This window comes from Nestor notabilis, unplaced genomic scaffold, assembly GCF_000696875.1.
Source record: "Nestor notabilis isolate BGI_N333 unplaced genomic scaffold, ASM69687v1 scaffold3668, whole genome shotgun sequence".
NCBI classification, from domain to species: Eukaryota; Metazoa; Chordata; class Aves; order Psittaciformes; family Psittacidae; genus Nestor; species Nestor notabilis.
Window position 1 is genome coordinate 32,243 of NW_009940395.1, and position 16,783 is coordinate 49,025.

General features: G+C 35.1%; 1 protein-coding gene across 1 annotated transcript in view; it reads right to left on the bottom strand.

Annotated features, from left to right (window-relative positions):
• TNFRSF19 (tumor necrosis factor receptor superfamily, member 19) overlaps positions 1-15,704 on the bottom strand; it is a 42,287-nt gene extending 26,583 nt beyond the window's left edge. The window contains exons 1-4 of the mRNA XM_010020312.1: positions 15,614-15,704; positions 14,164-14,274; positions 4,100-4,278; positions 1,482-1,567 (exon numbers count right to left, since the gene is read on the bottom strand). Of these exons, the coding sequence (XP_010018614.1) occupies positions 1,482-1,567; positions 4,100-4,278; positions 14,164-14,274; positions 15,614-15,679 (442 nt within the window). The 5' untranslated portion in view covers positions 15,680-15,704. The remainder of the gene's footprint in view (positions 1-1,481; positions 1,568-4,099; positions 4,279-14,163; positions 14,275-15,613) is intronic.
• Between the last annotated feature and the right edge of the window lie 1,079 nt (positions 15,705-16,783).

The window sequence follows — 16,783 nt, forward strand, 5'->3', positions numbered from 1 at the left end:
ATATGGTAATTGTACCTCATGGGAGTATTTCCATTATTTAAGATTGTAATGGTTTGTGCCACACACAATGGCCCTCTCCATGGGGTTTTCTATTGCCCACTTAAAATTAGTGGTAGCTTCCTAAGGGTTCAAGTAAGGATTCAAGCTTAGACTCAATTATAAAAGCCAAATCACTATGAACTAAGCAATTCTGAAATATTTCAGAAGATTTAGAAACCATTCTTTCATCATCTTAAAAACAAACAAACAAACAAACAAACAAAAAAACCAACACCAAAAAACCCAAAAAAACCAACCCACAACAAACCAAAAAAACCCCAAACTGGTGATTTTTGAAAAGATGGGAACAAACAAAGCAGAAAGCTAAGGGAGGTAATTTCTTCTTCCCTGTCTTCAATTGTGCCAGAAAGCAGAATTCATGTTTGAATAGCATGTTTTCTTAGACGAAAGGAACAAACAAGAAAAGAGGAAAAACTGCATAAAATGAATTTATAAGATCAGAATAACACTCTTGCACTTCACATTTCACTAACTTTTTTGTAACTAAAAAGAGAGTAAAAGCAAATGAAAGGGATAATACTTAATTTGATCAATTAGGGAGATTAAAATAAATGTGTGTATTAAAATGTTTGTCTGCATTCAAACTCTGTCTAGAAATACCTTCTGCAACTCATTGAATTTGAAGCGATTTGCTCAAGTATGTCAAGACCAGCATTTCCTTCTTAGCATCAAATGCCATGGTGTCTGCTATGAAGAACATAATATCTTAAAAATGTTTAGAGAAAGTATATTTTCTCACTACAAAAATAGTTGAAAAATTTTCAATTGATTTTCTATGTTTATGTTACATAGGCAGAAGTTACTGGTGCAAACATTTTAAGTTATTCTTTTTATAGTAATCTATGTTGCAATCTTTAATGAAAATTAAATTGTTCAGATTCAGAGGTATATAATAAAATTCTCTCAGACCATAAGAGAAATAGACGGGAAGCCACAGAACTATAAAGATACCTATCTATGTTTTTCTCTCTCACTGTAACCTTAGTACTAAAGTCACTTCTAAAAGTATCAACAAATCACCCTTTTTGGGTGTCAGGAAAGAATTCATACTCATTGAGGCCTACCTGATAACAGGCAAGGGATCTAGGAAGACTGCCTTTCTCTTGGCATTAACACAAACCAGAAATTAAAATTAATATGACAACATCAGAAGTGGAGTCAAGACTCTCTAAACACCTGGTATGACAGGAATGTCTATCCTCAAGTAACTGGTCATATGATGGAATTTTGCAATGATAGTACTGGATCTATCTAACTGCTGAAATGCGTTAACAAAATTATTTACTAATGAGAAAATAAGCCTTTAAAAGAATTTTTCGTAGCTATGGCTGTCATTTTTTGCCAAGATTTCAAGTTAAACTAGAAAACATTGTAAACCATAAAAGTTAATCCCACTCCAATAGCAGGAAAACAGCACTTACAGTGAGGCTCATAGGGAGGAGGAGGATCACCACAAGGAACACACTCCATATCTTGAAAGCCTCCAAGCTTAGTCTTCCTATAAAATCTAGAAAATAAAGGAATGAAAAAAACCCCAAAACCCAGTTAATCAAACACAGTTATTTTTCCTCACAAAATTAATCAGGTGTTTTAACAAGATCCTCCATAATTGCAGACTTTTGTCAATCTGTGTCTCAGAGCAAACTATCAGGAAATAAAAGAAAATAAAAGTAAACAAAAGACAGTAGCTATTAATAATACAGCAGTAGATCTAAAGAAAATTGAGGAAAAATTGTAGATCTGTTAGTCCAAATGCAATTCACATAAAAAATAAACAATTCTGGAGATTTCAGATAGAAAACAATATTCTGTTTTCCACATATATCACAACAGACAAGAATCATAAAACCTTATTTTGCACATTTAAAAAGACAAAAGTGAACTGATAAATCTATACAACTCTCCTAAAAGAAACAAGATTTTACAAGGTAATTATCACCACTACCAGTATATAACGGACCAGATGTCAGTGCTTTCCAGCTAAGTTCCCCAAGATACTTTTATCCTTCTCTGAGCTAGAGGATAATTCAAATTGCTTCATTTTTGTACCTGGACAGAAAGGCATCAGCAATGAAGTTTAACATGCTGTGTGACAAAAATCTTCAGAAAATAAGGTTATTCCATTTGTTTTGTAGAACAACAAATATGGCTTTTCAGAACTATGTTTCAACAAACCAATAATCCCTCTCTGGCTCTTGCTGCTCCTCCAGGCAGATCTTCACCACCAACCAAAATCACAATGTGCATGGACTATGAATGCAAATTAAGAAAGTGACCACGAGTCCCAATCTACATTATCCAATTCTCCACTTTGTTCCCATATTCTCACTTAATTGCAGACTTCAAAAATCCTAGATAGCAGCATTTTAAAGTATGAAAAAATTGATATTGAGAACACAGTACTGTTCAGATGGTTCTGAGGTAAGTAATAGCAATGGGAGGCTACAGGCAGTAACAGATGAACAATAAAAGAAAACTGTAGAGCAAACAAACTAGCCAGATACTGATTTCTAATGAAATTAATACAAAAACATAAAAGAAAAAAAAAAAAGTCTGTCATACCCAAGGACACATTTTATTCTAAAGACCCTGCAAGAACTTTACTATTGAGTTTATGTTTGAAGAGCTTACCAACTACAGGGATGCTTAAGCAGCATCTAAACTGATGGACAGGTATGAGTGGTGGTATGTTCTACAGTTCTGTTCCCCAAAACTTCCAGACTGGGTAACATGCGACTCTCCTAGCCATGACTCCCTTTCTCCTCATGTTTCCAACTTTGCTGCCAGTAAAAGCAGGTTGTGGAAATAGCTCTCATTTTAACACATACTCAACAGATATATCTAGAACACATTCTAGACCAGATTAGTGAAAAGCATTCTCAGGTCCCCCTACATTCATATTTTATTCTGGCTTCTTTTTGTTCCTTTCTTGTTTTTCCAAAATTTAGCCTATATTGTTTACACTGTAAGAAGAAAAATCTTCCTACTGACAGCCAAATAAGCTCTATAACACATACTTGTTAATATGCAGTAAGAGCATAAATCAATCCACCATGAAGCTTCACGTAGTATCAAAAGTGGTTGTGAGTAACATCTAACACCTGCAGTTGTGCCTTCTTATACCATGACTAAAACTAACATGTTACCAAAGCTTTACTAAGTGTTTTTAAATGAAAAGACCTTACTTCTGGTTTGAGGGGAATAACTGTAGGAGCTTCAACAGTGTTCAAGTATTTGATAGCTGGTATAAAAAAAAAAGTATCCAAACATAAACACAATCAAATGGCTGAGATTTATATAGGAAACAAATGTATGAACTAAGCATCTCTGAAATATATACTCTGAAATACAAAGGCTGTTACAATTCCAAATCAGTTCACATAACCTACTCCTATGAATTAAACCAATTCATAGTTCAAAACTATCAGAAATGCCTTTTAACAAATTCATGGTAGGGGCAGGTATTTATAACAGTAGAATTGATCTGAATTCTTTCAGATCCATTTATGATTCTTAGGCAGTATCATGCTCTATGATTTTACCAATATGGTGAAGAAAATTCAGAAGCATAAACCACAGCCATTACTTTTGACCTAAAAAAATATATAGGCATGAGAATTATTAGGCGTTTACCTAAGGAAAGGTAAAAAAGGCAAACAAATAATGTGATCAGTCTGCAAGAAGATAACTGTATACGCTTCCAAATGGTTAATTCTTTATAGCAATGAAGTATGTCCCCAGCAACACTCAATATTTTGAAGTACTTTGCTCATGCACTGTGTAGACAGTAGTCTTACAGATCTTACAGATTACAGTAGGTAATCATCAAACCATTTTTATAGATGAGAATTAAAACTGCAATTCTGAAAAATACATGCTCAGATCTTACAACAAATTGTTGGCAAGGCCAAGATTAGAACCTAGGACCTTCGTAAATACATAAAGAATACAAACATTCATCTTGAAAACATGAATAAGCAAATGTTAATGCAAATTAGTTTTGAATTTATTCAAGTCTCATCTTCAGAAACAGACTTACCCTGGTAAACAGTCTCCACATAGTGCATTGCTGGTGGCAGAACAGTTGGCCTTCTGAAACCGGTTAACTAATGCACAATCCAGACAAGGCTTGCACTTCTGAAAGCCCCAGTCTTCCTTGAATCTGTTTGGCCTGCATGTCATGCACTGAGCATCCTCCCCATATCCAAAGCCGCATTCCTGTAGGGATTAACAAGCAGTAGCAAGCTATTCAGTCACTGAAAGCATGAACAACAAGAGAATGCTGGAATAAAATGAAGACCTAGTGTAATTATTACTGAGAGTAGGTCTTTCTAGAGACAAAAGCCATCCTTTCAGCAAGTTCAAATGTGTCTTCCACTGCTAATAATCTCTCTTACTTCTATAAGTAATACTTAGTCATCCACTTTATTCATGAAACCACTGTGTATTTGAATGATAAAGGGTTTCAAGGACTCCCACAGTTTCATTATAACTAGCTTATGGTAGAATTATTGAGCTGTCTGTTTTTTAATTAGGTCAGTCATGTGAAAGTGCAGAAACTGGGACAAGTGAAGTATAAAGGCACTTACTCGGTTACAAAAACAGCAAAGAAGCACTTTGATATCAAGGTTCATAGCTAAGGTGAACAAAGTTAATTGCCGAAGAGAGTGTACTGATCTTCAAAGGCTTAGAATTTCTGTTACCAAATAAAACAGAGCTGGTTAATTACCATCAGAGAGGCATGAAACGTTGCTTAGCCACTAAGAATTTCAGAAACTCAGTCCACTCCAGGTCTAACAGTTCTCAAACTGTTGGAAGCAAGTTTAATAGCTCTGTGGATCACAGGGAGGCATGATATTTTACTATGCAAGGAATATCATTATGATTGGCTATTTTTCCCAGATTTAGCTGTTTAAAGAAATTATTTCCATTCATTTACAAAAGGACATGAAACACTTCACCCAACAATAAGTAAGAGTGTGGGGACTGAATTCTACAAACTGATAATCAAGAACTATCAATCTATTTGATTTTTATGTCACTATTTCTCAGAGTTATCAAGTTACTAAAAGTTGCTATTCCTTTTTCTCATCTGCATTTCCTACTAATTTTTTGCAGTATTTTGGTGTTAGATTTGATGAATTAGTACACACTGCAAAACAGTAAGAGGAACACAAGGAATTGCTGAAAAGGACTTCTTAAGAACAGAGTAGGTAGGAAAGGTGGGGACCTCATTCTCCAGTATGTGGTCTCATGGAAGAATAGGGCATCTTCCCAGTGGGAAAACTACAGGTAATCTTCAACTGGGTAACTTAAGAGGTTTCCACCAGTTTCCTCCACATGTCCATGGTTGATGCATATAAACAACTTTCTCCAAAGTTGTTCACTGAAGCAAAACTACTGCAGTAAAAAAGCTTTGAACCTTAGAAATGCACTCAGGATTCTCCAAGGTTTTACACTGAGAAAGCATCTATGGGACAAGCTCTGTGATGGCCAGTATATATTTTATAGTACATCTAATTTGCAATGGTAGACTAACAATAAACACCTTCAGATGCATTTTACTGGACATTCTAAGAATTTTTTCCTTTTTTGTTAAGAGTATCTTTACTGTTGTCTGAAGAGCAACAAGCACTCAAGTACTCAGAAAATGAACAATTCTAAGAAAGCAGCTACAAACAGGCACAAAAAATAGTCTTCTTCCTATGTATTTAGACCTAGGAATTAAAAAAGAGGCAGACAGTCAAATCATTTGAGTTAGTCACACCCAAAAAAAGCATACTACAGTTTCATACACTGCAGAGCACAGTCCTACTGCTAGATACAGACCCTAATAAAGCTGATAGGCAAAAGGAATAAAAATATTTCCTTTTATTTTTTTCTAATTTACCTCAGACACAGAACATTTTGTCCCATTTTATTTCAAACCTACCAGTTTAAACCATAACAGTTTTCTTTTAGGAGTCAAAGCCAAAACAATGGGAGTTCTAACAGTTCTCTTTTTTAACACCTAAAAATATCTCATTGTGTTCAGTTTTACACTCAATTTCATTTATGCAATTGTAAGACTATATACAAAGCTATATGATTATAAGACTATATACAAATCTATATCATTACCACCGGGGACTGGAATGAGACTAACTTCTATTAGGAGATTTTGCTCTTCCTAAATCTATTTAGACTTTTTCATTAAATCTCATTATTCCTGAACACATTCTTTCTAAATACCTACTCTTTATTCTTTCTATTTAGATAATCTAAATAGTAGTGTTATAGGATATATTATATAGCTCAGTCAACCATATATATTTGGATCTCTTGATAAATCATTTGGAATCAGTCCCTCCCAAGTCCTAGTAAACTTTCACATATAAAGCCTAAATTAACTTAATTATAAGTTTTGCTTTCCAGACTACCTTTGAAGTTTCTGATCAAAACCAAGCAAACACCAGGAATCAAAGTTAGAATTAAATGTCTTCAACTCACTGGCCCAAACTACCAAAGCTTGAGTAAGTTGTTTCTAGCTGTATCAGATCTGCTTTGCTATAGCTGGGTGTATGGACATATCTTAGTGGTCCTTTGTAAAGCAGAATGGTTTGCTCTAAAGCTATAAAAATGGTGGATGCAACACGAAGAAGTCTTCTGCCCAAGGAATTTATGGTCTCCAGTGTTTTCAAAGATGGCTTCTAAATCCTTGCCAGGAATTCTGCAGATATAATCCACAACAACTACAACTTTATGTATGTGCTTTTTATGTTCACATAATATTTGAGGTAGTTAACTGCCTGGCAGGTGCAACTAAATATTTAAGCTTGTAAACCAGGCAGAACTTCAAACAGCTGTGTACTCATAATTAACCACATTCCCAAACTGAAGGATATGATTTAGACGATGGATTCAAACCCTTTGAAATCCTGGTCTTTATAATTCAGCAGTCCAGCAAAGACACAAACAATTGACTGTTCATCTTTTATCTGTACATGTGCAAAACTGATGTGCACCAGTTTTCTTAGTGCTCTATTTATGAAGCTGTCAAGTTATATGGCTGATGAGATCTGAATAGTTCCCAACTCCCCTCACCTCTTCTATACTCCCACTCATATTTTTAAAAGACTGCTTGTCTCCTGTGGCAGTTCACCTCAGGACTGCAGAGAAGAGAAATGAAACTTGTAACTTTAATTAGCTAGATTTCAAAAACCCATTTTTTATTTTTGTGCTAGGAAAAAAGAAGAAGAAAAGTAAATATATGTTATATTTATTCCTTCTATTGTGAAGTATACTGTGAAGAACACTTAGCCCACTCTTGCCTTTCCACTTCCCCTTTTCAATGCTACCATCAATGGTACCAGCTAACATCGGTGAAATATTTCTCTCTCAAATGATACACAGTACAAGCCATGAAAACCCAAACACTTGTTTAGAAAACTACATTAAAACTAATTAAAAAAAAATCCTCAGAATTTAAATGCACTTCTATTTTCTTTATAGAGCTTCCACTATCCCAGTATTGTGACATCTCATTGCCTTTAATGCATGTATCCCCAGAAAAACTTTGTTCCGAAGTGGGTTTCACTAAGGTATCAAGTGAGATGACTCATTAAGGCCAGCCAGGAATGTGGAGCAACCTAGTTAACTAAACTCATAACTTAATTTCAAGCTAAAAATACTAAAAGCATACAATAATACAGACACCTCTTGAAGTACTACCTTGGCATTGTTAACATTTTCTTTTAGTATATACTACCCAAAACCTGATTCAGACAGAACAACCAAAAGTATAGCAGACTACAAAGGGTAATAGAGTTAAGTGGTATGGTTTTTCCCTAAAAGTTGAATGCAACACAGAAAGTAAATGAACAGTAAATTAGATTTTAAACATTCTTACAATTAAAATAACCTTAAATTTCATTAAAAGAATGCTTTCAGGCATCATTAAGATTGTAATCTGCAAGTACATTTTAGAATTTGTTTCTAGTTCCACTGATTAACCACAACCTACGTAAGTCCCTAGACAGTACAACACAGAGAAGTTCCACTTAGGCCATGATGATTACAAGAATACTTGGGTATTCTCAAGAAAGTCTTCCAGCTATTAAGACACTTTTAACTGATGTCAGATCATATAACAGGTTGCAGCACTACACTGGTGCCGGAAAACAAAGCTTTTAGTAATACCTTTGAGTATATGGCCTTATTAAATAGCATACAGTTTTAACTTCCAAAAGTATCTTAGACTGTGGATCAGCCTCATCTAGTAATAATCAGCTGTATCTATCAGCAGAAGTCTCTGAGCAGGACAGGCTTCAACAGTGTGCTGTAAACGTCAGATATAGCTCCCGTGGCTAAGTGCAAAGTCAGTATTAGAAAAGTTTCATTCTCAGTAAATTTGACATGCCTACCCGCGGCTGCTCTAGCTTCCAGGAGACTCACCCCGAAACACATTAGCCTCTCCTGAACCGAGATATGTCAGGTTTCCTCAGAAGCAGCTCTCTTGCTTTGTAAAGTTACAGAGTGAGTGCTAAATGTGTTACCAGCTGCTCTCATAACTTCGCCAGAACATGTCAGACACGGCACACCACCTTTGGTGTTCTGTATGAGGACTGTTACATTCAGGAGTAGCTTCAAACAGTACCTTGCTGTTTAATTCACCATTCGTTTTCCAAGCTAACATGCAGGTCTCCATTTTCTTCATCATATACCCGGTGCAAGGAAGCAACCAATAACATATAGGCTGCCTCAGCAGCCATCAAACTCCTCTTTCCCAGAGGCTCTCTGTACAGCAGCAGTCTCTTGGTGACAGTATTTATCTTGTATTTGGTGGCAATGCTGGTTGAAGGCACTCCTCTCCCTTTCATCTCTGCTTCCCCCCCCGCCCCCCGTCATAACTTTTCCTTAATTATACTGATAGAACTGGTGATGAGGCTGAGCTGAAAGTCTGTCTATGAGATTGATCCAGGTTAAAAATGACGAGTTCAGTGATCTGTTCTATAGTACAGCCTAAAAATCTACTCTGTCAGCAGGTAGGGCACTGTGGAAAGAACTTGCTATTGCCAAAACTGTTATTTCTGTGTTACTGAACTACAGCCTCAGATGTGGTCTGTTGACAAAACAATCTAGAATTACAGTTAAAGTTCTGAGCTGCAGTGTAAGCTTGATGAGGCTGAGCTTTTTCATACATATATATATTATAAAATACATGGAAGCTAAAGACAGTTATGGATTTAATTATTTATTTATTAAAAAGCAAATTATGCTGAAAGGACTGGAAGGACTCTCGTTTCTGTACTGAACATTTTGAGAAAAACATTGAAATCCAAACTATCCCAGTCTGTATTTTCTGCATTACTTGTGATTTGTATAAATTTGAATCATACATAAGGTATGATTTTTACAGAAACACATTACTGATAAGATGAGACAAAAAGGCTCTTACTATCAAGCCACATCAATGACTATTCAGGCACTAGTGACTTGAAGTCATTTAAAGAATGGAAGACATTAAACTGCTTTATTTCATGATTCTTTGCCCTCTAATAAATGATTCAGAAATGAAATAATGCTGAGCCACACAAAGCAAACACTTCTTTCTGAAATGATACAATCTCCCACGCCAGAGAAAGCACAGCTTTTAAAAACAAAACAAAACAAAAAAACCACCAAAAAATAGCCAACCCCCAAACAAAATCCCCATACACTCAAAATGAAGCTATTTCAGTGGTTCAATGGCTTCATAAACATTGCCAAGGAAGGACTCATGTTTATGAGAAGAAAAGGCTATAGAGTTTATTAAAAACAAACCCAACACCGAAATCAAAACAAAAAATAAGTAGAAGCAAACAAACAGGGGAAGCAGCTTTCACTCCCTTACTCATCAGTGCTAAACTGTTGATACCATAACAAAGCTGGCCCTCTTACGATGACAATATGTTAAGAGTACTTTATAAAAAAATACAATCAACAAGTAATTGATGGATTTAAATTTTAAGCTACTGCAGCTTTAAAAGTGCTGCTGTTACTACATTTGATAGGGAATCTGACAGGAAAAGTGAGAGTACTGTTTTCTCTTATTTTAGGGAAAAGTTACTTTAAAAATGTTCTTGAAAAAGAGAGTCCCCCTAAACCATGACAGGAAGGGCTGAACAGAATAGTTTAAATTTAGAACCAGTTACATGAAATAAGGCTGGGTTGTTTGGGTTTTTTTTTGTTGTTGTTTGGTTGGTTTTTGTTTGTTGGGTTTTTTTGTTTCATGCTGTAAAGGGTGTCTGAAATTGCTTATCTATGCAGACAGGAAGGTCAATCCAATAGACTGAGCACTAATTTGCAACTCAAATGAAATTCTCCTCATGGAACTGTAGAACAGGCCAGGTCAGAAGGAATCCTGTTGATGCAAGTCCGTGTTATATCTGAGTGTATCTGGCAACATGGGAACTGACTGGACTGTCACACAGGACCTGATTTGATTAGGCTTTAACCATAGATTGTCACCTGTGCAGCCTATGTTAAATTCTTAAGTCTGATCTTCAGGTGTCACTGTGTCTTCCCGTAAGTGTAAGGACAAGTAATGACTATTTACTTAACTGGGTTTTATAAATCCACAATAAAAATCCCACTGAAGTTTAAGTAAAACCCACATATACCACATTTAGGTAACAATGTGTTAGTTTTGATTTATGTAACATCATGTACTCAGTTTAAATAAAGGCAAAAGGAAGAAAATACATGCACATGTTGACTGCTGATCAATTCAGTGGCAAGGCATTTAATCATAGTACCCATCTGTACCACAGTATTTATCTTAATTTTTGTCTTGAGAACTCCAGTTTTCCTTTCATAGTGTTTAGCCTACTAACTGTACTTGGCTTTTGAAAGTAACACAGTTCATATTTTTCTAAGTCACTAATAACAAGAAAGAAATCTACAGTTTTAGATTGTAACTAACATGAAATAGTTTTTCATAAATAAGAGCAAAGAAAGGGTCCTTGACATCGGACCTGTCAGCTTCAGCTTACTCAGCAGTAGAAGTTTTACCTGAACTGAGATTTCAGGGAAGGAAATAGGGACATACGTTTACATTAGCCATTCACACAGTCCACTGCTGCATGACCCAATAGTTTGCCTTTTGTAGTCAACAATATAGGTTGAGGGGTTTTGTTACTAACATAAAAAAGAAACCTGTCAGTCAATTGCTTAAAACACTTTGAGGGGAACCCAAACCAAGGACCCCACTGCTAACATTGTATTTTACTATATACTTAGACATACAGTCATGGTCCCACATCCAACAATGTATCAAGTTTTACCCATGAGCACTAAACATTTGATAAGAAAACAGACACGTTGTTATTAAGAAACTGTTATTAAACTACAGCATAATTACATCATTGCTTTCTCACATGTAAAAAACACCAAGCAAACAAAACTCCCCCTGTGCTGCAAATTACTTCAAGTATATCATTAAATCCCTATTCCCTTTGCATTCTGACCTTTGACTTCCATACTTTGCTGCTTCAAGCTGTAGTTCAGCAAGATTACTTTCAACTGCATTTTAGTAACAGCCACAACATCACATCCTTTGCTATGATTCACATAAAATTTTACTTATATTTATAAAGGAAATTATGCTTCACTCACATTTAGGCTTGAGCAAAATCATTTAGTTATTTCAGTTTAGTGTAGTAGCAAAAAAAAAAAAAAAAAAAAGTATTTGAAAGCCTATTTGTGCCCAAGAGAAGGAATTGCTTACACATCGACATGTATTAAGCATTCATGTTTTTCAGAAAAACTAGTCTTAAGGATCAGGACTATGAGATTGTAAACAAAAATAGTTAAAGTAAACTCATAACTTTAATAGTGTACTGTTGCAAACTATAACTTTCCTATTTCAGTTTAGCATTTCTTTATTAAATTGAAAGTTTAATTACTGAGGGCATTAGTTTTCGTGCTTTTGTTTTCTATTTGCCACCTAGATAAGTATGCTGTATCAATGCATATATTACTGCTCTAGGACCACTTATAAAATGCCTTTATAAATTAAAGACCCTGGAACTTTTCAGTCCACTAATTTAAGGCCAGTCTGGGAAAAACCCCAAAACTTCCAAACAAAATCCCATCCATACCATTAGTCATCTTCAAATCTGTACTTCGAAATTTCTGTTTGTATGAGTAAATCTTAACTAATACTGCCTAAGATAGAAAGCAGCCTTCACTAAAGCATGAAACTGAATGTTTCTGTTAACACACTGAACACTAGCTACAGGGGGTGGAGAGACAGGGAAAATGTGTCACTCTCAGTAAATCTCTTCAAACCACACACAAACCACAATACTTAACTTGTGCTTTTTTTCATAGCTGAATATAGTAAGAAATACAAAGCCACAAACTGAAAGCTTCTTTTCCCCTGTTGTTTAAACACACATACACACAAGACTTAGCAATGTTTCATGTTAAAAAATTTTCAAAAATAACACTGAAAATCCCCCCTTGGATCTACACAACATACTTGCCTACAAAAGCAGCCCTGAAAATTAAATTTCACTCCTAAATAACACCCTAAATTCTACCTTTATCATCCTTTTTACACTATCATTAAAAGCATAAAACAGAGTTTGCCCTTCTATATGCAAAGGGGAGGGCAGCTACTTGTTTCTTGCTTTATGGCCCCACCTATGAGGTATCAATCACACTGCACAGTTACGTCTGGGCCACAGTTCTACACTCTACCAATGGGCAAGATGTAGGTATAGGAGCTGGACACTGAAGAAAGAATCTTAAGTCTATGCATGAGACTTCACAAGTCAGCTCACCATTCATAAGAGCAGCCTGCACTCTTTTGCCTGACCATCTTCACACCTCTCACATAACACACCTGCTCCCCCAAAACATCCAGTCTCCCCATGAAGTGCAACTCATTCTGTCATCTCTCACCTCTACTGATCGAGTTAGCAAATCCCACCACATCCCTCCCTCCTGGTTCAGCTGTATCTTCCTTCATTGTTTTCTATCCTTGCTCATACACAGCACCTATTCTCTCTGTGCTGAAAGCAAGTACGATCCCCCTCATGACTTACATTTAGACTTGCAATTGTGCTGGAAATTTTGCGGGAAATTTTGCCAAGTTAACTTTCTAGTTCTACTGAATCACAGTCCATAACCTCAGTCACCATTCATCTCTATTTATTAATTTATGCACTCCTAAAATACTTTGCCAATTCTGAAACTTTTAGGGGATTTTCTTTTGGAAGAGATGCAGTTGTTCTAAAAGAAAAAAAAACATTTACACAGGACTCACAATAGCAATCATTCCTTCTTTATAATACTAACAAGGGCTTAAGTGCTTTCATCATATTACCGTGTATTTTCCTGGCCTCAACTTTCTCAACTACTTTAAACAGCATAAAGATATAGATTCCATTTATAGCATTTTTAAAAAGTTGCAAAACAAAGAAATTGATCCTCACTTGCATTTCGCTTCCAAAAGTGCTCCAGCCACTGAGCTGGTGAAAACAGATCACCTATCTCCCAGCCATTCTAAGGAAGTATCTCAGTTCTCAAGTGAATCCTACTCTGTATTTTTGTGCTTATGCCATTCATTTTGTTATAAACCATTCTGTTAAGACAAGTTGTTGTAGAGAAAGTATTTAAACATTGTCTATAGCAGCAATTAAACCTAAAATACAGAACTGATTCTGAAAGTCAGCACCAAGCCCCCACCCCCCATTTCAGTGGTCTGTACAAATTACTAGTTTGAAATTCATTTTTCATACTTTGCTTCACACAGTGAGATTATTCAGTCTTAATTCCCTGTAGTTCCCACCCCTCCTTTGTAACACTAACTCACCTTTAAAGAAAATAAAAAAATATCATTTTGAGAGTCCATACCCAGATCCTCTAATGGTACCGCCTACTCTATTAATAGCATCATCATTTTCTGAAATGAGCATTTTATATAAAGAGAACCAGAAAACATGGTTCTTGAAAAACTGTACAATGTTCAAACACCAAAATAAAAAAAACTATTTCCTCATAAGTACAGATATCTATTACTTTAACCACATACGTAAGTGCAATAATTGTAAATTCAAGACCGCATGATTTGCTTACCTTTGAGAGTTCCATTCCAGGTCCACACTGTTTGCAGAGGATACAGTTTCCAGTGTGGTCCCTAAATTCTTGCTCTCTGCAATCTCCAGTCTCACAGATTACCCTATTTAGCTTAAAAAAAAAAAAAAAAAAAAAAAAAAAGCCAGTAAACTCAAAATACAACTAATCTGTTATTAACATGTAATTTATATGAACTCTATCCCAGAAAAATAAATTCATTTTTCTATCTTAAAAATAAGATAGAGGCCTGAATTTTAAAAGGTCTCAGTACTCACTGACTTGTAATGATTATACAATTTTTAGAAGACCTGCTTGATATTTGATACCTGTGGAATGTTAAAACACTTAATTGTTTGAACATGAGTTTAAATTCCTCACCTTAATCAGCATTACAAAAAATGCACATGACCATTTACTAAAGCTACAGTTTTCCTGACAGGAAGCTACATCACATTATATTGCTGTGTTTCATTTATCTGTGACTTTTTAATTTTTCAATGATGCTATTACAATTGAATAAATAGCTAAAACCTAGTCCTGTAAATGTAAATATTTATAGATTTTAAAAGGTCACTCAAACCTTTTGGAAACTTTAACAAAAACCCAAACCTGTATGAACACTGTTTATTCTAAATTTTACTATCACTTTGTATTTAATGGGTTAAACAAGAGAGCATCCAATTTCTGCCTTCAAAGACATTTAAGTACATTACCTGACCAAACCAGAAACTAGGGTTATGAAAAATACCATAAGCAGTAACATCAGCCATGCAAACTCTCAGTATAATCACTGGAATCCTACCCAGGAACATTAGCAAACCCTGTGAGCTCCCTCAATAGCATTATGAATTAAATGTCTACATACAGGCTTCCATCAGAGAAAGTGTTTTCCACAATTGCTACTAAATTCTTATTTTGTGAATTTTCTGAAAGACCAAAGCCTTTCTGATAGCTATGAAGCATTAATTACCCTTAGTTCTAGAGCTTGTCTCTGCAAGTCAGAGCTGAAGTATGCTTAGTAGGCAATGCAATTGTGTGCTATGCTATGTTATGTTCTGCTATTCCAACTTCGGAATACTCCAAAGTGCTAAACTGTGTATATAGCATACTGTATTAAGAGATGGTCACTGAAAATTAGCTAAAATTCCTGCCATCCCTCTGAAGTGAAGCAGTATCACCTTCATATTGACCCACATTTTCTGTCCTTCTTCCATTAAGAGGCTTACAAGGTAAAATTTTTTAATTGCATGGGAGGAGCAGCAAGAAATGATACAAATCAGTTGAGCAAGCTCACTTTTAATAGATGAAATGTGTATGTGATCATCTGCATCTATCAGTTTAAGACTTCTAGTGCTAGCATTAATGTGTAAAATAAAACACCATTCCTGTGTCCTACATAATATTTCCAACATTCATCCTGGGGAAAAATAAATATTAATTTTTAACTTACCAAATATGCTAGTAAAATTATGAGCATCTTCAGTTTATCTTCTCCTTGTAATCCTTTAGCATCCATTTCTAACAATTAAACTTTTCCCCCTAGGAAAAAAAAAATCATTATATTTCACAATGTTAAAATTGAAAAAGTGATATGAAACACAGTACTTTATGTCATTTAGCATGTCAAAATACATATCTGTTAATGCCATTAAAGTATGTCAGATGGATTACTGGAAGCTAAACAGTAAGTAAATGCTTTAAAGATCATGTTCTTTTTTAGACAAAAGGCAATATTTACAAATTTTCTATACCCTTAATTCTCAAAAGAAGAGACTACTATCAGTCTAGACTAGAGACTGTCAACATTTGTAAAACTAACATCTAACATCCTTAACATATCTATCTTGCTTGTTAGATGCCCAAGTAAGCACATGATCAGCAAAGATCAATTTCTTCAAATATGCCACATATCAGCCAAGACATAGCTGATTATGAGAATGTTTCTTCTGTGTTGCAGTGTAGAGCGCAATGGGTTTGCCTACTGGCAAAGCTAACCTCTTCTACTTCACTCTGCAAGGAACTGGAGGCATACACAGGAACTGTTTCTACCACTTACCTAAGGGATATTAACTTCTAAAGATATGTTAACATGATTGTTTATGATCTGGTAGGGGGTAGGCAAAGACTATTATAGAAGACATTTCAAAGAGCATAACCAAATCACACCCTACCTCAGACAATTTTTAATCATAATCTCAGAAGAGGAAGAAAGAACAGTCCATAAAGCCTTGCTTATTTTTTTAAGAAGTGGTAACGAAAAAAAAAAGGCACCAACTGTTTGAAACTGGTATGGAAAGGAAGTTCTATTTTGGGATTACTTTTCTTGCATTATTAAATCAATGAACTGTGATACCACAATTGTTAAAAATACTGCCTTTGGTCAACAAAACATTTTTTTCTCTGTTTACTTTCCTTTTATTTATTTGAGTCTTTGTGTTAATTTCCAGTTTCTTACTTTTGGGTTTTGTCAGTTATCTGGAAATGCAAGTGTAACTTTTAGTTTAGAAATCCAAACTATATAGAAACAATAACAAGAATAAACAAATCCATTTTACATGACATGCTATTTGAATTTGATCCAAATTTGCATACCTTGTATGACAGTAATATAATGTCATTG